This window comes from Myotis brandtii, unplaced genomic scaffold (genome assembly GCF_000412655.1).
Source record: "Myotis brandtii unplaced genomic scaffold, ASM41265v1 scaffold83, whole genome shotgun sequence".
NCBI lineage: Eukaryota > Metazoa > Chordata > Mammalia > Chiroptera > Vespertilionidae > Myotis > Myotis brandtii.
The window spans coordinates 165,682-187,483 of NW_005371371.1; the positions used below are offsets into that span (position 1 = coordinate 165,682).

The 21,802-nt window shown below is 38.6% G+C and overlaps 1 protein-coding gene and 1 long non-coding RNA gene across 5 annotated transcripts in view; both read right to left on the bottom strand.

Annotated features, from left to right (window-relative positions):
* Positions 1-4,313: 4,313 nt before the first annotated feature.
* Positions 4,314-21,802, bottom strand: part of LOC106724452 — a 59,614-nt gene continuing 42,125 nt past the window's right edge. Inside the window, exon 2 of the long non-coding RNA XR_001360253.1 lies at positions 4,314-5,596. This is a non-coding gene — a long non-coding RNA (uncharacterized LOC106724452). The remainder of the gene's footprint in view (positions 5,597-21,802) is intronic.
* CUL4A (cullin 4A) overlaps positions 4,818-21,802 on the bottom strand; it is a 58,410-nt gene continuing 41,425 nt past the window's right edge. For 3 of the 4 annotated variants that reach the window (XM_014531935.1, XM_014531933.1, XM_014531936.1), the window contains 9 exons: positions 21,374-21,478; positions 20,971-21,081; positions 20,777-20,862; positions 20,313-20,420; positions 14,154-14,267; positions 10,347-10,452; positions 10,001-10,173; positions 7,539-7,691; positions 4,818-5,914 (listed from right to left, as the gene is read on the bottom strand). In XM_014531935.1, coding sequence (XP_014387421.1) covers positions 5,819-5,914; positions 7,539-7,691; positions 10,001-10,173; positions 10,347-10,452; positions 14,154-14,267; positions 20,313-20,420; positions 20,777-20,862; positions 20,971-21,081; positions 21,374-21,478 — 1,052 coding nt within the window. In that variant the 3' untranslated portion in view covers positions 4,818-5,818. Of the gene's footprint in view, positions 5,915-7,538; positions 7,692-9,609; positions 9,685-10,000; positions 10,174-10,346; positions 10,453-14,153; positions 14,268-20,312; positions 20,421-20,776; positions 20,863-20,970; positions 21,082-21,373; positions 21,479-21,802 lie in introns of those variants that run through there. The other variant, XM_014531934.1, reaches the window with a different exon arrangement.

Sequence of the window (21,802 nt, forward strand, 5' to 3'; positions counted from 1 at the left end):
GAGAGGTGGGAGAAAGCAAAGCAGGGAAACCCCTGGGATTGGATAAAAAGTAAAATGATAAGACACATACTTAAGTGGGTGCAGGATAGTTAACAGTCAACAACTAACATGATGGTAATAACAATGAAGGAATGTGTGGTATCTGTCCTGGCGCCTAGGGCATTTGGTTGTGCCCTGAGGGTTCCGGAAAAAGGGAAGTTACAAGTTACCCAGACATTTCAAGGATATGTTATCATAGATGCAAAAAGACAGACAGGCTCAGTTAAGGTAAAGGTTGACCTTGTCAGTGAAGATACCAGCCTAGGATGTAACTACCCACCATAACTGCTTTAAGTTAAAGTTTAATTTCAGACCATCCTTTGTGGTTACTTTAGGTCTCTGAGTTTGCAAGACCGCCATGCAGGCCTCCTCTGAGCTTGTCAGGTTAGCACGAGGCCGCTTTCGTCCACCTCTTACCTGTTCCTAGCCGTCCAGAACTCCATTTTGGAGGGGCAGCTGTCATTTCCTGTCATTCATATGCATGTGTGTATATGTATACACACACACAAATAGTAGTAGCACTATTATACTATTCTATCCTGCTGAAAAACAAAATTTGAGTGAATTTTAAAGATGGCTTTAGTCAATGATTCATGAATCGGGCGGCATTCCATCTATCAGAAAGGAACTCCAAGGAGCTGTATAAAATGAAAGACGTACAGGCAGAAGAGAGTGGGTTGAGGAAGTTAAACAAGCAAAAAGCAGATTGTCGCAAGGTCCCAGGGGTCTTTCTAGCAGATTACCTCACTAGTGCTAACCAGGTCATTTCTGATGACTGGTTTAAGATTCCATTTCCGGGAGAGGCTGAAACTAATTAAATTAGGTATTAAATCTCATTTTGGTGACCCGGAGCTTAGCATAAGTGATTGCATTTTGTGCTTGTTGTTTCTTTTTTAACAGTACTTTTCTCATATCACAATATATCTAGACATTTGCTCCCTGTCAGTGTCTAGATCTCCTTTTGGGTAAAGCTTCGGGAACACAGATAGCATCAGGCATGTACGGACAGACATCACTCAACCAGGCCTGCCCATGGACAGTTAGGAATTTTTAAATGAATGCTGTTATAGTACTAGAAATCATTCCACATGAGTGGCAGTATATCATAGGATAATTGCCTAGCAATGGAATTTGTTGGGTCAAAGGGACGAGCATTTTCTAATTTAAAATATACTTGTAAGTTTATCTGAGAGACCATCTCCCCACCTCACAACTGAGGGTCGCTTCCTGAGAAAGCCTGCTAGGTCTGACCCCACTACGCACTCTGCTAACCTTCCAGAAGGAGCTCAACACTCTACGTCTGCCCCTGTACCACCCAATTCCCCCTTCCAACCCCAGCCCTTTCTGCTGACCTCTCTGAACCATAATCGCTTGTCAATAAAACCCCCACCTCCTAAATGTTTGATAAATGGCACTGTTTCCCCAGAGAGTTCTAAACCACCAAGTAGGGCTCAGGCTTTCTCCTTGGGAGGCGCCGAAAGAGCCTGTGCAGGAAGCAGATGCCGGTGGGGAGCTGTGCCTGTCTTGTTTCTCATTTCAGACTAATCAGTTATTTATTCTCTGTGGGGACAGTGAATGGAAAGGGGCAGAGACCAGGGATGTTGGCCAGCAGACTTCCTGCCACAGGACTGAATGCAGCAACATCCTCCTCCTACCAGTGCCTGCAGAAACCTTTCCTGAGGACCCTGCTTTCCCTGCAGCCCAGCACATGGTAGCTGTCTCATCTTCTTGTCCCATCTACCTTGGGCCTGGAGGTGGGGTAGGGGCTTGTTTTCTATTCATTGCTACCTTCAAACCTTAGTCGTCCCCCCCCCCCCCCCCCCCCCCCCCACGGGGAACTGTGTCTCGTTAAACAGCTGTCATTGTTTGACTCGTCTTGCATGGTGACTCCATGCCTACCTTGCTGAATGACCTGTGCTCTCCAACAGAAATACAATTTTAGATTTTCTAGTAGCCTCATATAAAAAGAGTAAAAAGGTCCTGGCTGGTGTGGCTCAGTTGGTTGGAACATTGTCCCATACACGGAAAGGTAGCAGGTTTGATTCCTGGTCAGGGCACATATCCAGGTTGGGAGGTTGACCCAAGATCCAGGTATGTGAGGGAGGCAACCGATTGATGTTTGACTCTCAAATTAAGGTTTTTTCCCCCTCTCTCTCTCCCTCTCCCTTCCTCTCTAAAATCAATAAAGCATGTCCTCGGGTGAGGATTAAAAAAAGAAAAAAGTAAAGTGGAAAGATGAAATTAACTTTAATAATATATTTAACTTCATATATTAAAAATACTATCAGTACAACTGCCCCCCCCCCCATCTCTGAAGTACGAGGGGCATCACTTTCCCTCCAGGCACTTGGTCACTGCCCATCACTCCTGGCAGTTCTCTATGCTGCTTTGTCATCACTCTTGATCCAGCTTTGATCTTACTTCAGCCCCCTTTCTTTCCCCAGATCCTGTAATTACGACATGAGCTCCCTCCAAACCCAGTTCTTCCGCCTTTCAGTGAGCACAGACCTGTTTACCTTCCGGTTATCCGATTCCAAGGTTCAGCCCTCATCCCCACCATTGCCCTCAGCCACCTCACCCCATCAGACAGACTTGGCTTTGGCCTTTACCTGCTCCAACTTCCGCCTACCCCCTCCTCCCTTGCTGCATCCAAGCGAGGAAGGGGTGATGAGGGGCCTCGCCTGTCCTCTGTGCTCCCTTCTGGGCCAGTATGCCTCTCCAGGGTGACACCCAAATACTGGCAAAGTTGCTGAACAAGCCTGTCTCAAAATGACCCCCTTGAATTCCACTTTTCCTCCAACTGTTTCATTTCTTTCTTAAAATCACAATCCATTACTCACTGTATTTCTCTCCTCTGAAAAACTCATCAAGAACACATCCATACTATCTCACAGGTTATTAGTCTCACTCCTGCTAACTTGTAATTCTCTATACACTAAAATAGTTAATATTGTCTTTTTATCCAAAAATTTCCAGGCTTTAAAATTTTTCCCCATGTAGACTTTTAGAAGGTTATCATTTTTAAAAAAAGGATCTTAATTTGAGATTAGACTTTTTTCCATTCTGAGAATAAAAAAGGATCTTCTCTTAAATTTATGGTTTCATTTTATAACACTTAAAACTTTGACCACTTGGGACTTAGTATAAAAAATGAGTACAATCTAACTTTGCTTTTTTCAAGCTGATAAACCAGATTTTGCCAGCATTATTTGTTGAAAAGTTTCCTTTCCCTGACATGCCCTGGATGTCGCGCACATTCTCATGTATTTGGTTCATTTATGGATTTTATTTGGTTCCAGAGATCCATTTGTATGCCAGCAGTATGGTGTTTTAATTACACCGTGTTATAGGTTTTAAAACAGTATTCGACTATTCTTGCCTATTTGCTTTTCTGTTTTAACTTTAGGATCACCAGGTCTGTGTTTTAAAATAAGGGACATCTGACATCTTAAAATACTGCACAAATATAGGAATAAATCATTTAATAATGCTTTTCAGCTGACTGGTGTGGCTCAGTGGTTGAACTTTGACCTATGACCCAGGAGATTGTGGTTCAATTCCTGGTCAGGGCACATGCTCGGGTTGCCAGCTCGATCCCCAGTGTGTCTATGTGTGTGTGTGTGGGGGGTGGGGGGAGTGCAGGAGGCAGCCCATGAATGATTCTATCTCATCACTGACATTTCTCTCTCTCTCCCTTCCTCTCTGAAATCAATAAAAACATATTGAAAAAATAAAATTCATATAGCATAGATATTTTCTTGTTACTAGGTATTATCATTTTTTGCTCTTATTGAAAAAATGGTTTTCCATTATATTTTGACTTTTCTGTTAATTTTGTGTTTAATTAAAAACTTAGTGAATTTCCCCTTTTTTTTTAGTCATAGCTTTCCAGTTACTTCTTAGATTTTTCAGGGAATCATATCTGTAAATAATTTCACTTTCTCATTTCCAATTTTATAGCCTTTTTCTCATTTAAGTGCCTTTTCTTTTTCAATCATTTTCTCTACACTGTTTTACTACATTAACATTTAATTATAGTAAAACTTTAAATGATACTGATAGTTGAATGGATAAAAACAAGCACAATAAGAGGCATAGTATGTTGCTCACGGTGAAGCCAGACCAGTCTGCTGATGTTTTGCTGAGTAGCTTGTGAAAGCGGACAGGAAAGAATCATTACCTGAGAGGGTGATGGGCATTTGCCCTGCTTCTGGTTCTGTCTATTGTATTAGTAATGAATTTTAAGTTGCTAAAGATTTATGAGGAATGTCATCTGCATACCACAAAGTTTTATTAATGTAATTTTAAGGCCAATTAAACTAATTTTATTCAGAGTAAGTCTACATTAAGTTACAATATTAATCTCTAGAGACAGTGAACTTAAAATATAAGAAGTAGAAATCTATTTGGTGTTTTATAGACCATATATCATAGAACTCAAATGAAAATTTACAAATATAGAAATGATACTTAGAGGATTTTCATATGGAAACCCATAAGATGTCGTATTTTAAACACGCATGTTTCAAAAATGCAGAATCTTTGAATAATTTAGCACAAAATCAAATTATATAAACTTGTTATAGTCCAGAAAATATTGCTTTAAACACTTATACCATGATCAAAATTCCTTTGGTAGTTTTTAATAAAAATGAAACATGCCATTATGTAAAATATAAAGTAGTTTTAAATGTTATCTAAAAGTATCTTTGTTATAGTTACCATACTAACATAATCTGCTATTCAACTTCACTATACATACACAACATGAAACCAGGTGCCAATGAAATCCTTTTAATCTTTTGACAAAATAACCTCTGCTTCACAATAAAGACTTTAAGTCTCCTATAAAACATTTTACAGTGGTTATGGCACAGAGAATGACGACTGTCCCTGTGCGTGACTGTAAGAACAAAACCAAACTTTATTATACCATTCATACAAATACTGCAATTAAAAAAAAATCAAACAGCAGTTACCCCAATGCAAAATACAGGGACTGCTAGACTCAATCTTAGAATGGTAAACACAAACACACTCTCCCCCCAAAACCTTAAACAGAAAATTCACAAATAATTCAGTGGAAATAAAGACGCTGATGGGTTCATTGCTCCAAACACATCAGACCCGATGTCCTCTTGGCACATCAGAGATCTCACCGAGAAACCTCATTATAGAAAAATCAGTCATTAAAGTTTAAAACTTTTTAAAAATAAATGAAAAACAGATGCCAGTATTTAGATTGCATAATTAATAAGCCAGTTTTTAACACTGACTTTCTTCTTAATGTTCACCAATTAAGGGTTCTTGTTTTAATCTAAGTGTTCATCAACTAAAATAGCTTATCTTCAGGAATACCTAAGTAATCTCTGTAGCTAAAGAATGCAGCATAGAGGGTCTTTTTATTGTGCATTCATGATCACACACAAAAACAAACCAAACTTTCAGTTTTTTTTGCCACAAGAACACCACCTTACAAAGGAACCTCATTTAACCAGTATCTTCTTGTCCAATCCCAATGTCATTCTGCACAGAGCAATGGAAACAACTTAAATGCCTAAAAGAACAAGAGGAAGAACTGGAGGGTGAAAAGATATATATGCCATTTGCAAATCCTTAAGCCTTGTGAAGGGTTATTCAAGAATCATCTCCTTTCCTTCGAATCCAAAGTATCTGTGCTGGCTCAATCCCAGAAAGCCCTGGAAACAGCACAGAGGTGTTTCACTGCTCTGGAGATACATTCCAGTGTCTCACTGAGAGAAAACAGCTGGCCAATGCATCAGGCCACGTAATGGTACTGATTTGGATTGTCTTTATCTCTCTCCATATAGTCTCTGTCTATAAGAGATTCAATTCTCTTTTTCAAATCTCCAGGCTAAAAAAGAAAAAAAACAAACACACACCCAATTACAGTGGAATTAAATTTGCAAACATAGGGGAATATAACATCATGCATGAAATATGTGATTTATAATTATGCTCATTTTACACATAATTATATAAATATACATATTTATTTGTAATTACAAAATGATACTAAAACTTCCTACTTCAAAGACAATGTTAACATTATTTCTCGATCAAAGTGCTCCATGTGAATTTTTAGGCCTTCCTGTGGGAAATATGAAACTTGTGAAATGTAAATACATTATTTATGATCACTAATGAATATAAGTACATGGCAGATCCTATTAGGCAATACATTTCTGTTTGTTTGAAAGGGAAATCTGATAATGTCTCAAGGTACTTTCATCTGTTAAGGATATTTCTCCCTAAGAACTAATATTTACTATATATGCTATATTTATACAGTACAATCACAAATTCTGAGTGTTCCTTTGCTAAAAGTAGATGACTGAATTGATATATGTCCACACCATGACATGTCAGCCCAGGAAGAGCGCCCTCTGGCTCTGCTGTTAGGAAGCACGATTATGCTGACAATTATGAGCAAGTTTTTTTACCTGTATGTTCTTTCTTCCAAACATCGTAACTTTCTATTCAGTGATACGTCATACATTTTCCAATATGTGGCTGAAACCCAATTACCTATCAAAATAGAACTAGGCGCTATGGGTGTATGCACACCTTACTTGCTATTTAGTCTTTTAATTGCTGGGCCTCTCATCTGCAGAGGGGAAAATCAACACTCTCCCTGGCTCATGGTCGGGAGGAATGGTGTATGAGGCAGTGTTCCATGACTGAGCAGAGCACGGTGGAGCACACATTGCCTCTGCAGAGTACAGAAACCCAATATTTGCCGAGGCAGGATGGCATTCTCACCTGCCATTTCAGTGTCGAGACTCATTGGTCCACCTCGACTCCCTTGGTGAGAAGGGAGGGTCAGCTGGTCTTTTATCAAACTGGACAACACAAACTCAGGGTACTTCCACCTCAAAAGCACATGTGGCAGGCTTAGTCACTGAAAGGCCAGGTGCCATGAGAGTCCCATACTTTCTAGATGGATTTATACATGCTTTAAAGCTCTTCATAATGCTTCTCTCACTTATCCTATCCTGTACTCCATATACAGCCAGGACAGGTCTCAGTTCTGGAAATATGTTCGGACTGAAAGGTTTTAGGGTAGACTTTTTACTCAATAGCAACGAAGACATATTACTGAGGTAAAGAATGCTTTGTAGTTTGCAAAATGCTTATTAGTTAGCATGATCTCCTTAAAATCCTGTGATATAACCTGAATTGTTACAACTACTGATAATGAATGTCCATTTCCATGTAGTACCTTCTCCCTTCTAGAGTGGGAATTTTAAGTATATCACTCCCATAATGGTGATGAACAACATTTGAGATAAAGTTCCTACTCTCATCATTTGCCAGGTTTTCTAGACTTAGTATATACATAAAGGTAGATTTTTGAAGCAAATTATCACTTATAATATAGAACAAATGATATGATTCTGAAGGTAATGAGAATCGAACATTATTTGCCAATGGTTTGGCACAATGCTACAGTTTTAATTAAGCCAATATGCATTTACCTTTACTGGAAATTTCAGCTGGTTATACAATTCCGACACTAGGAGATTATGACCCAGAGTCTTTCTCATCTTCATTATTCTGACGATGGCAGCATCAATCTGATACTGTCTATCCTGAAACACTCGCTCAGTGGTGCTGACTTGTTCTTCAACCTGCACAAAAAAGACAAATAGTGAAGTGTAAAGATATATTTTAGTATTAATTATGTCATACTGTTGACGTTGACTAGAAACTTTGGATGCCAAGAAAGGCCAAACTTTAAATGAATCTTGTTCTGCTATGCATTGTGTTCTAATAAAACCTAGCTTCCAAGGAGTGCAACGTCAGTACCAAACATTGAAAAATAATTTAAAAAGTTATAGAAAAGCTGTAAAAACCCTATATAATCCTGGATTAAATCCAGGAGCACAGTAATGAAAACAAAACAAAGCATACTAGCCATCAGAATTTATTCCAGAAATGTAAACTTTTCTCAGCATTGGGAATCTACTAATGTGACAGAAATCATCACAGTAATTTCAAGGTTAGATTATAATCACCTTGATAAGGCATGACAAAACTGAAAATCTATTCTTGATTTAAAACAAACTTGAATATATAAGGAGTAATTAGAAAAAATAAAAGAACTTGAACAGATTAAGAGCTGTTACCAGAAGCAAACAGCAAATGCTGATAACAACAACTTGATGGTTAAAAAAACCCAACCACAGTGGCTTAGTGGTTGAGCATTGACCTGTGAACAGGGAGGTCATGGTTTGATTCCAGGTCAGGGCACACGCCCGGGTTGTGGGCTTGATCCCCTGTAGGGGGCATATAAGGTAGGAGGTAGCCGATCAATGATTCTTTTCATTGATGCTTCTCTCTCTTTCTTCCTCTCCCTTCCTCTCTGAAATTAAAAAAATAAAAATAAAAAATATATATATATATTTTAAAACAACCTAATAGGAGCCCGCAGATCAAAGAAGGGTGGGGGATAGGCAGGTCTGTGTATGTCAAACATCTTAAAAACAAACAAACAGCCCTAACTGGTTTGGCTCAGTGGATAGAGCAGGGGTCCTCAAACTTTTTAAACAGGGGGCCAGTTCACTGTCCCTCAGACCGTTGGAGGGCCGGACTATAGTTTAAAAAAAAACTATGAACAAATTCCTATGCACACTGCACATACCTTATTTTGAAGTAAAAAAACAAAACGGGAACAAATACAATATTTGTATTTGCATGTGGACCACGGGCCGTAGTTTGAGGACCCCTGGGATAGAGCATCGGCCTGCGGACTGAAGGGTCCCGGGTTCGATTCCGGTCAAGGGCATGTACCTTGGTTGCGGGCACATCCCCAGTGGGGAGTGTGCAGGAGGCAGCTGATCGATGTTTCTCTCTCATCGATGTTTCTAACTCTCTATCCCTCTCCCCTCCTCTCTGTAAAAAATCAATAAAATATATTTTTTAAAAAAACCAAAAAAACCCAAACAAACAAAAAAACCCTTAAAAATGAATGTCTGTTTTCCCCATATATTACCAGCCCTGGATATGACAAACTTTTAAACATTTCCCAAAGTGACAGATTAAAAATGGAATGTTACTTTAATTTGAATTTCATAAAAATTATTGGTGAGAGAACATCTTTTATATATTTATTGTTTTTGTTTTTATTTCTTTTGTGTAGTCTGAACATATTTTCTGAAGGCTGCTTTGAACACCTCTATGTAAGTAAAGCAATCACTGTCTTCTGCTGGAGGTGGAGAAAGTATTTGTGATACCACTTTAGATCAATGAAAGCTGCCCTTGGGTTGTCTGAATTGACCTCACTCATTCAAAAGGCCTCTCTTCAAGTCATTAACATGTACAAGGGGGCCAGCTGGACACCCTGTTATATAAGTGGGGTGCCAGGGGTGGGCCTGCCCACCTGGCCTGTATGTTTGATAACAGCCCAGGGGTGCAAGGACTTCTGCATTAGGAAGGGCCTGAGGGCAGTGGGCCAGAACCTGCTCTGGACACGAACCTTGAGAATCTGATCAAAGCTACAGATGCTCCACCTGTACACAGATCACAGATACAATGTCAGTGGGTCCTTGACACCCACAACTCTTACCACTTCCACCCCAGGACCCTGGCTGAGGCCGAGGCTGAGAGAATGGCTGAAATGTGCTGTGCAAAAATAAAAAGACAAGTCACTGGGTTTTGGAAATGACATGCTCTCTCCACTAACAGAATTTGATATAGGAAGCTCTGATTTATCACACCACTTTTGTGAATAACTTAAATGCATTTCTTTTTGATTTTCATTCTTGTGAATATAAAGTTAACAAAAGCTAAATTAAAATGAATACTCTTATAAACACTGTATTCAAATTAGATACTTTAGAAATATACTTCAGAACTCTTACAGTCAAGAAATTATAAAAACCAGTGATTCCTTGGTGAACACCCTCCCTATAAGTAAAAAGAGAAAGTTTATACATACGGTTTCCTTCATCTGAATTTGATTGATCTTTATTCGAAATAACTTGTGTTTGAAATCTCCGTTAAAAATGAATTTGTCTCCATCTTCTACCTCCTTTCCTTTGGGACTTTTAATCAGAACTCGTGCTTTGCCACAGGCCAGTGACTGTAATGTTCTCCGCAATTCACTGTCCTCTGGATGGGGAGAAAAATGCAGGCAGAGATTAGCATTAAAATGAATAATGACACAACAAAAATGAAAGAAACCACTCTCTCAAGTGCGACAAGCAGAGACACAGTCTTAAACGAGTAAGTGTTTAAAAACAAGGGCACTCAAAAACCACACATTCATAAAAGTGTTTTCATACCTATCCCAGTGGCCATTTTTATGTCTTCAAAGCTGAATCCGTCCCCTTCATTGAACATGAGAAGCACCAGAGTCTGGAAGAGGGATACCTGGAACTCTTTCTTTCCCTTAAAGAAAACAAATATATCATGCATGAAGCTATGTTTGCACAATCTTGAAAACTTTTAAGAAGCTTTCTTTTGCTCTCAAACTTTGGGGGAAGAGGGTATAAGAAATTACTAATTAGCCACCAAATAAGAAGAAATTATGTTACTAATTATACAAGCATAAAATGACTTGGTATTGCACTTAAAAATTCTTCGCTTGAAATATTTTTTAAAGTAGTAAAAAAGTTCTTTAGTAAATTGTGTTGAACAAGGTGATTATCATTATTTGAAGTCAGATGTTGCTGACACAAATCTAACAGCACCCTTGGGTCCCATTTTAGCTTGCCGAGGTCCTCTTAATGGTTAGGAATGCCACTGGAATGAGTGGACAGAGCATGAGAAGGCCCAGTGACAAAACCTGTATGGACAGGGGAGCTAGCAAAAGATCCAGCTAACATCATTGTTAAAGAATGAGTAATGAAATAAGCACATAAATGATCATAATCTGTTGGCCAGTTTCCCTTTATATGTGCTTGTGATGTACATGACTAATATAACCCAGTTTTGGACCTCACATAATTTCACACCTCTATTTTTTTTTAAAATATATTTTTATTGATTTCAGAGAGGAAGGGAGAGGGAGAGAGAAACATCAATGATGAGAGAGCATCATTGATTGGTTGCCTCTTGCATGCCCCACACTGGAGATGGACCCCAAAGCTGGGCATGTGCCCTGACTGGGAATCGAACCATGACCTCGTTTCATAGGGCGACACTCAACTACTGAGCTACGCTGGCTGGGCCCCACCTCTATTTAAAAAGTCCCCACTATAGAGGCTTTCCACACATAATTAGTTCTGTGTGGACAACAGAGCATGCTGTGAGTGCTTCATCCTCAAGCCTAGCCATGGAAGGGAAGAATCGCAGTGAGGAGATCATTCTGCAGAGGTTCAGTTCTGAAGCTGGCAGTGAGGGGATCATAGCTTAACTTTTATAATACCTTAAAGACTAGTAGGTGTGGTTTTATGTGTATAACCCTGCACAACAAAACACAATGCAACATGAATGCATAATCCTATATAATAAAAGCCTGATATGCTAAGCGTCCGGTCGCTCATTAGCGTAATATGCTAATGAGATGCTAAGGCTGCTCAACCACTTGCTATGACGTGCGTTGACCACCAGGGGGTGGCGTGAAACAAAGGAAGGCCCCAGCCAGAAGCCAGCAGCCAAAGAAGGGAGGCCCCAGCCCGCAGCTGTAAGGCCCCAATTGGCCCTGATCGCCGGCCAGGCCTAGGGACCCTACCCATGCTCAAATTTCATGCACCAGGCCTCTAGTTATAAATAATGCTGCAATAAACATAGGGGGGCATACATTCTTTGGAATTAGTGTTTCGGGTTTCTTTGGATTATATTCCTGTAAGTGGAATTGCTGGGTCATAAGGTAGTTCCATTTTTAATTTTTTTTCATAGGGGCTGCACCAATCTGCATTTCCACCAACAGTGCACAAGGGTTCCTTTTTCTCCACATCCTCACCAACACTATTTGTTGAGTTACTGAAGAAAGCCATTCTGACAGGTGTGAGGTGATATCTCATTGTGGTTTTAATTTGCATCTTTTCGTATGTATGTCCTCTTCCGAGAAATGTCTATTTTAGGTCCTTTGCCCATTTTTTAATTTTATTGTTTTGGTGTTGAGTTTTATAAAATCTTTATAAATTTTGTATATTAACCCCTTATCAGATGTATTGGTGAATACGTTCTCCCATTCAGTGGGTTGTCTTTTCAGTTTGTTGATGGTTTCCTTTGCTGTGCAAAAACATTTTAGTTTGATGTAGTCTCATTTGTTATTTTTTCTTTGGTTTCCCTTGCCCAAAGATAGATAGATGGATAGATAGATAGATAGACAGACAGATATATATAAATAAAATATTGCTAAGAGAATTGTCACAGATTTTACTGCATATGTGTTCTTCTAGGATTTTTATAATTTCGAGTCTTACATTTAAATCTTTAATCCCTTTTGAAGTTTATTCTTGTATATGGTGTCCAAAAGTGATTTAGTTTCACTTTTTTGCAGGTATCCAATTTTCCCAACACCATTTGTTGAATAGACTGTCTTTATTCCATTGTATGTTCTTGCCTCCTTTGTCAAACATTAATCATAAAGGCATGGGTTTATTTCTGGGCTCTATATTCTATTTCATTGATCTATATGTCTATTTTTATGCCAGTAACATGGTTTTGATTACCATGGCCTTATAGTATAGTTTACCGGGTAGCGTGATTCCTCCAACTTTGTTCTTTCTCAAGATTTCTGTAGCTATTCTGGGTCTTTTGTGGTTCCATATAAATATTTTGGAATGTTTGTTCTAGTTCTGTGAAATACTCCACTGGTATCTTGATAGGAATTGCATTGCATCTATAGATCATCTGCCACTTATACTTTTTTAAAAAATTAAAAAAAAATATTTTATTGATTTTTTGCAGAGAGGAAGGGAGAGGGATAGAGAGTTAGAAACATCGATGAGGGAGAAACATCGATCAGCTGCCTCCTGCACACTCCCCACTGGGGATGTGCCCGCAACCAAGGTACATGCCCTTGACTGGAATCAAACCTGGGACCCTTGAGTCTGCAGGCCGACGCTCTATCCGTTGAGCCAAACCGGTTAGGGCTACTTTTTTAAAAATAAAATCCGCATATAAGTGGACCCACACAGTTCAAACCATAGTTGTTCAAGGGTCAACTGTATAATTTATAATAGTGTATAGATAATGTATTATAATAGCCAGCAAAATAGAAATCTTGTTTGTTTTTGCTTAGTGTACATAAGTTTATTTATAAAATTAAAGTTAAATTCGAATATGAAGGGACTGTTTTGTGACATGCTTCTTTCATTTATCAATACATTGTATGCATTTCCCATTTTAAATGATCATTTTTAAAAATAGCACTGCAGCCTTGTTGGTGTGGCTTAGTGGTTGAGCATCGACCTATGAACCAGGAGGGCATGGTTCGATTCCCGTTCAGGGCACATGCCTGGGTTGTGGGCTCGATCCCTAGAGTGGGGCATACAGGAGGCAGCCAATCAATGATTTTCTCTCATCACTGATATTTCTATCTCTCTCTCTGAAATCAATAAAAATATATTTTAAAAAACCATTAAAAAAATAGCACTGCAACAGACATTTTTATTCATTAACCTGAGAAAAGGTCTTATTAAGATGAATTCCCAGAATTGAAGCTAATGCAACAAAGCATGTTTGGAGAGGTTTTGAGATATACATTGTCAAACCACCCTTCATAAAGCTCACGTTATCCCTCCCTCCAGCAATGGGCAAGAGTTGCTGTTTCTTTTAATTTTAGCCTTTATCAATTTCATAATCAAAAGTGGCACTTTATTGTGTTTTAATTTGCAACCTTTTGATTGGCAGAGAAGTGGAACACATTTTCATGGATATTGATTTTTTAGTCTTGCTTTTATGAGTTGCCTCTCCACATCCTTTGCTCATTTTTCAATTAGGTAAATGTTTTTCTATTCCTGTTGACTTATTATTGATTGGGATATTAATCCTTCAACTGTTCCAATTTTATCACCTACAAAAGCCAGTGTTGAGTTATACTGAATATTTTCCTTTCTTTGCTACCAAAGTTCAATCACAATTTTAAAAATTGTTAACATACTTACAAAAATAAAAAGTATATTTAACAAAGAACTTACTTCCTTAAACTCTGCTTTTAAAACAGCATGTCCCAATGTAGTTTGCCATTGAAGTTTTCGACCACTGTGCTTTCCGAGATAAAATGTCTTAAATACTTCCTGAAGTTTAATCATCTGTCAAGCAAAGGAAAACAATTTAATTATGCTAAACACTATTAATCATTCAATTTACAATTTTTCACAGCTAAATAAAAATATCAGTTCTGTTTTGACAGTTATTTTTCTGGATTCTGTTACCTGTGAAAAATGTTCACTACCTAGGACATTGGGGTTTTCCCTCACACAATGGGATAACACTTGAACTACTGTTTTATGTACAAACAGGTTGTATTTTGTAGTCTCCACACCCCACACCCAAGCTTCCGTGGCTGATAGCACATGTAATGAAGACCACAGCGATCATCCTCAGTGACGCTGTCTAAGGCCCAGGTGTACCTTACCAGGTCTTAGCTCAAGCTCTCACTGACTCCTAACTGCTCTTAGGGCCTTGGGATGCCTCATCTCTGAACCATGATCCGTGATAATGGCAAGACCTGGGCATCGAGCTGCTGTGAAGGTTAATATAAAACACTTAGGACAGTGTATGCATAGGAAGCGTGACATAAGCTAGCCATTATTTACATGGAAGATTTCCTACACCTTGCAAACTTTCAGCCAGTTTTTTTATTGCTGATATCTCATTTTAAGCCCCCGAGCTCCCCCTCCTCCTCCTCCAGGTGTCCCCTCCTTTCCCACTTCTGAACCTGTTCCTGTTTATGGACAGACTGTCTTATTCCTCTGATAGTGTTTCTCTAGAATGTTTATGTGCACTACATCTGTTTCTCTAACTTCCTTTTGCTCATTATTTTCTTTAGTTCCTTTCACATCTGCTTTACTCTGCATTCAGGATCACCAGTGGTCTGTGCTGCCAAAACTAATGGCTCTCCTCAGGCTTGATGATCCCTCTCAACAGCTTCCCATGAAGCAGCCTCCTGCTTCCTCCTGGTGTCTATGACACTCATCGCTTGGACAGGAATTCCTGTCTCTATGTCTCTATGTCCACACTTTCTGAGTCTCCTATGGTTTGTCTTTCCACCCACTCCACACATGCTGGCATCTCCATGGCCTTCTCCCTCTCCCCAATTTTGCACCACTTCCACATTCTTCCTAAGAGTAAAATTCTTCCATGGCTTGCTGAGGCCCCTTTCCTCTGAAACTTCTGACCTCACTGGCCTCTCCTATGCCTCCCACCCTCGACGCTCTGTAGTCCCATTTTCCATTTCACTGAGCACAGTGTCTCATCCTCCCTCAGGCTCTCACACATCTCCTCTACCAGATCTGGGAAGCCACTTTCCTAACAATACCAACTCATTTTTCAGAACTGCTTCCTCAGAGAAGCCTTCTCCAACCACTCTTAGCTCTGATAATAGTTACTGCAATTTGTGAATAGCTCCTCTGGACAGAGAGCTGAAAGAGGGCAAAACCAGGTCTGGGATTTTCATTGCTCTACACTTTGTATAAAATACTTGCAGATGCTGAGTGAATAATTCCTGCTGTTCCGGGCCTGATGTGCCCTTTCAGTGAGTGCCTCTGTTAGAAATGCCTATCAGCCTCATATCTATTTGGCAAACTCCTCTTCACGCTTCAAACTCAACTATACAGTCATACTTTTTCATTACCCAACTTCGACATCAAATCCCAGGCATGGTATCATTTCATTTCTAAGTATGTTAGTGTATATTCATTTTTAAGTATTTAAGTATAAGGACTTTTTAGAAAACATATCTACTAAACCATATAACACCTAAATATTAAGTCAATAATGTGATAAAACTCAATGCATACCTTTCCTAAAAATTATTTCCTTGACATTAATTCCTAATATAATAATCATAATCATAATCATAATATAGCAACTAACATTGGGTGCTTATTATGTGCTAGTTTACGATTGCAGGCTCAAAATGGATCAAAAACCTAAATGTAAGCGCGAAAACTATAAAACTCTTAGAAGAAAACATAGAGCTAAAATTTCATCACCTTGGATTTGGCAATAGTTTTTTTTAGATATGATACCAAAAGTACAAGCAACAATAGAAATAACAGATTAACTGGACTTTATAAAAATTAAAAACTTTTGTGCAAAGGACATTATTAAGAAAGTAACAAGACACCTCACAGAACGGGAGAAGATGTTTGCAAATCACATATCTAATAAGGGTCTAATATATATAGAATATAGAAAGAACTCTTACAGTTCAACAACAAAGACAGAAAACATAATTTAAACATGGGTAAAGGGTTTAAATAGACTTCTTCAAAGAAGATCTACAAATGGCCAATAAGTACATGAAAAGATGCTCAACATTAGTTCTTAGGGAAAAGATAATCCAATCAAAATGGGATACCACTCACACTCACTAAAATGGCTATTATCAAAGAACTGAAAATAACAAATACTGAAGATGTCGAGAAACTGGAACCTTTCTGTGTTGCTGATGGTAATGTAAAATGGTGCAGCTACTGTGGAAAATTGGTAAACAGAATTATTGCATGACCCAGAAATTCCTACTTCTAGGGATATATCTGAAGAACTGACAACATCTATTTAAACAAAAATTACACACAGCAGCATTATTCACAATAGCCGAAAGGGGAAACAACCCAAGTGTCCATTAATGGATGAATGGATAAACAAAGCGTGGTATATCCAAACAATGGAAAATTATTCAGCCTTAAAAAGGAATGAAGCAGTGACACATACTACAACATAGGTTAGCCTTGAAAAAACAGTTAAAGAAGTCAGACATAAAAGACCACATATTACATGATTTCATTTATATGAAATGTCCAGTATAGGCCAATCCATAGACAGAGAATGGATTAGTGGTTACCCAGGGCAGGGGGCAGTGTGTGTATGGTAGGGGTGGAATGGGAGTGGCTGATTAATGGGTCCAGGGTTTCTATTTGGGATGATGAAAAAGTTCTGAACTAGACAGAGGCGATGGATGTACAATTTAATGCCACTGAACTGTACACTTTAAAATGACAAGTTGCCTGGCTGGCATGGCTCAGTGGTTAAGTGTCGACCTATGAACCAGGAGGTTACTGTTCGATTCCCAGTCAGGGCACATGCCCGAGTTGTGGGCTGGATCCCCAGTTGGGGGCGTGCAGGAGGCAGCCAATCAACAATTCTCTCTCATCATTGATGTTTCTATTTCTCTCTCCCTCTCCCTTCCTCTCTGAAATCAATATATTTTAAAAAAATGATAAGTTGTAGGTATATTTTACCACAATTTAAAAAATACAGTATGGTAAGCCTCAAACACCTTTGCCAGAAAATAAAAAAGTACTCAAATATGCAGGGGTGTTTTGAAAGGACAAGGAGGCAGCTGAAAAGTGCTCCTACCAGCCAAATATGGGACAATTTTGGCATCAAATAAGTAAGATTCCATGAATTCATACTCATAAGGACAGAAAAAAAAAATCGCTGCTCATCAAGGTAAAAATGGATTCAGTCAGGAATCAAGCAGGTGAGAGTCTGATGGGGGAAATAAGAGGTTTATATAGTCTTAAAATATCTCCCCACAAATTACTTAATAATCACAAAAGGAAAAATACCAGCAGTAGAGTGGAGAAACCAGGTAACACCTTAACCAAATGATTATATGGAAGCAAAAGAATAGTGTGTGCCTCTGGACATGATACTGAGAGGAAATGACACCTCCCATGTGGGATTCTGGTTAAATATGCATGAACTGAATCTAATCAGACAAACAAACAGAGATAATCTAAGAAAACTGGCCTGCATTTTAAAAACATGGCACTTTTGCTGTAATAAATCTTATCCCGAGTACAACTGTAAAAAAAACAAAAATAAAACAAGCAAACACATGTAGTGTCATGAAAGAAAAAGAAAGGTTGTGTAGCTGTTACATATGGAAGGACACAACTAAATGAAATATGGGGTACTGGACTGGATCTGATACCAAGAAAAAAATGCTAAAAGATATAGTTGGGACAACTGACAAAAACAGAACTTGGCTGTGTATTGATGAAAGTATTAATTACTTAAATGTTAACTAGCCGGATTTGACAACATTCTCTGGTTATGTTTTTGGGAAAATCCCACTAAAGTAATGAGGGTAAAGGCCCTGTCCAAGTAGCTCAGTTGGTTAGAGCAGTGGTCGCCAACCACTGGTGGTCCATGAGGTCTGAAAGGTTGGCGACCGCTGGGTTGAGTGCTGTCCCCATATGCCAAGGCCACAGGTTCGATCCCAGTCAGGGCACATACAAGAATCAACTGATAAGAATGCATAAATAAGTGGAACTATAAATTGATCTCTCTCTTCTCACAAAAAAATAAAAATACATCAATAAAGTATTAAGGATAAAATGAATTTACTATCAAATGGACCAGGAGAAAAATGGCACATATATGGAGAGGAACAGAATGATGAAGCATAAAGAGCAATGCTAAAAAAAAATGGGTGAAGGGTACTGGAAATTCTTTGAACTATTCTTGCTAATTTCCTATAAGTCTGAAATATTTCAAAATAAGAAGTGAATAAACTTGCAGTGCTATGAGAGAGGCACGCCCAGGGTGGAGTCTGGGGTGAAGTGGGGTGAGGACTCAAGGGAGTGCTTTCTGGTGAAGGTGACTGGGGAGATAAGTCTTAACAAGCTTCATGTGCTGGGGATGGTTAAGGGTGTGGAGGTTTTCTGGAGAAGGAGGTTCCATTTAGAGGGCTATACATGGAGGCCTGAGAGGATGAGAGAAGTGGGTGGGTTGGGGCCTACAACTAATTTAGAATAGAGGAAGCATGACATCCATGTGGGCGAGCTTTGCCATAGAGAGGCTTTACCTCTCATAGAAAAACTGATTAAGGTGCTATCCCCATTTCCCACAGGATAAAGAGACTCAGGGAGGGAGGGAGAAGGGTAATGAGAGAAATCTTGGATGTCATCTATGTACACTCAAGGACACATATGCTGGAGGCTGAGAGCTGGTGAGGGCTGAGTTCAATGAAAAGGTGTGGAATGAGAAGGGAGCTGAAGGACGATTCTGGACAATGTTAACATTTAGGATATGGGTGGAGAAATAAAAAAAGAAGAAAACAAAAAGGCAAATGACCAGTGGGTGCAGAAACAAACAAACAAAATCAAGAAAAGACAATGTCTTGGAAATGGGAAAAGCAGCTTCAAGAGGGACGATTTCTGACCCAGACTGCCAGCTGCCATGAGTCTGTACTTCCTTTCGCCCTTTCTGGAAGCCCCTTCAGCTGGAAGGCCCTCATCCCTGCTCATCTTTAATTCCCAGATTCCACGCTGGAACCAGCCCTTTTCCGTAACACCTGGTACTGTAGTTGATGGTGTTCCTGCTGTTTCCCCCACTGGATTTTAAATTCCTGAGCCCTGAATTCTCCCTCATATCTACATATCCTCAGAGTACCCAAAGTTGTGGCTGACAGATAATAAGCTCTCAGTAGTACCATTCACAAGACTTCTCTCTCCCCTTCTCCCTTCCTCTCTGAAATAAATATATTAAAAACAAAAACCAAAAACAACAAGTGCCTGCATTGATGCCTTCTTGATGGTTAGCCAATGGACATGGGTGAGCTGAAGGAGCTGTGGACAGGGACAAAAGCAATCATTTCGATTTTTGCTTGAGTGTATGATTTTAAAAAACCTCGCACTAAATAACTTTTGAAAAATAACATGTCTGTGCATAGTATGGGTGAACCAAAGAAAGACATCTATAATTGATAGATCCGCCCTTCCCCCTACTGGTGGGCGGAGTATGACGTAACCTGCAGCCAGGAAATACCTGAGTGACTAACCATGTACCTTACTTATATGGACTATACATTGAACCACCAATCAACACCTGCCAAATACCCTAAGCCCTTGTTCCTATATGGACCATACATTAAGCCACCAATCAGCGCGTGCCGAGTACACTAAGCCCCTATTCCTTCCCATTCCTTCCCATTCCTCCCCTCAAAAGGTTTGCTCACCTCTGCAGGGGTTGCTGTTCTCCCATTGCGAGACAGCCCGGCAGGTCTTTTCCCCTAATAAAGCCTGTAATCCTGGTTTTTGGCTCCCGACTGGTCTCTCAATAATGTTTTGGAAGTATTAATATATTTAAAACAAAGGATGAATAGTCTTTAAAACACTTACTTCTGGAGTTAAATGTACTTCCATAGGTGTATATGTTGGCCAGTATCCCATAGTAAGTATATTTACTGTTAGATCTATAGAGCCTGGGTCACTCTGATTCTGCATATACTAAAAGCAAAGAAAATGAAGACAAAATAATTTTAGAATATCATAAAAACCTATAAAAAGGCAAATGGTATTTTTGCCTTCATAATATTTTTTCTTTTTTGGTTATGTCACCAATATAAGATATCATTAAACTCATTTAAATCTAATTTTCATTATACATATTTAGGGATTATTTTTCTTTTTCATTTTGAATTTAGGTTATTTGAATACGTGAGACATTAACAGTATAATTTTTTTAAGGATGAGAATTTTACCTAATTTATGTAAGTATTTACATACTTTACATAACCATTTCACATAATTTAAAGTGGGATACTTTTAAAAAAGCTGTTATACTTGAAAAAAACAGAACTTGCCTGCTTGAAATGAATCATGATGTCCTTGGAGAGCTCCATGTCCTTGAACATGCCTTCCAGTTTGCTGGTGAAAGCAGCACCACATTCTAGGACATAAGTGAAGGGTGGGTGAAAAACACCAGGAGCAACATGTTGTTAGTGCAATAAATTCCCAGCCCAGAGGAAGGACAAAAGCCCAGATTCCACATGCTTACCATGCTTTAGTTTTGACAACATAGATTTTTCAGCATCGACTGAGGCACTTTTTCCCACAAGGAGTCTTTTTGCCAAATCTTTTTTATAAAATGCTTCAAAGACATCTTTACCTATTTATAACCAAATGAAAATAACATTAGACAAATGATATGCAAATGTTCACTTTAACTGCTGAAAAACCCTAAGAAATGCTCATTCTGATGCAAGCCAGCTCTAATTTCACTGAATCCTTGTGTTAAATTTCCACAAAGAAAATACTTTTTATTTAATCAAATATGAAAGTGGAAATGTTTTAGCCAATTTTTCTCAAGAAAAGATAGGGCCCAAATATGTATATATATGTTTTTATTATGTAGCATTTTCTATATACCCAATGTTAATAAGAACAAGAGTATTTCTTACCATGAATAAACCTGAATATTATCATGATTTTGTCAAGGATCCTCTCCAGCTCTTCATCTGTTGCTTCTTTATTACCCGCTCTCAATTTTGAATCAACATGTTTTGCTGTAAAATTAAGAGTTCAAATTATTTGAAAAATAATCATTTGTTATATAATTTGAAAAAATCATTTCAAATTATTTGAAAAATAATCATTTGTTATATGTTCTATTTTTTTCTAAATAGAAAAAAATTTTTAATTTCTACAAGTCAAAATTGGACATTAACACCCTGGACCTTTTCCAACGTGATATTATTATATGACATAAAGGCAAATATCCGATGGTCTAAGACAGTGGTCGGCAAATTCATTAGTCAACAGAGCCAAATATCAACAGTACAACGATTGAAATTTCTTTTGAGAGCCAAATTTTTTAAACTTAAACTATA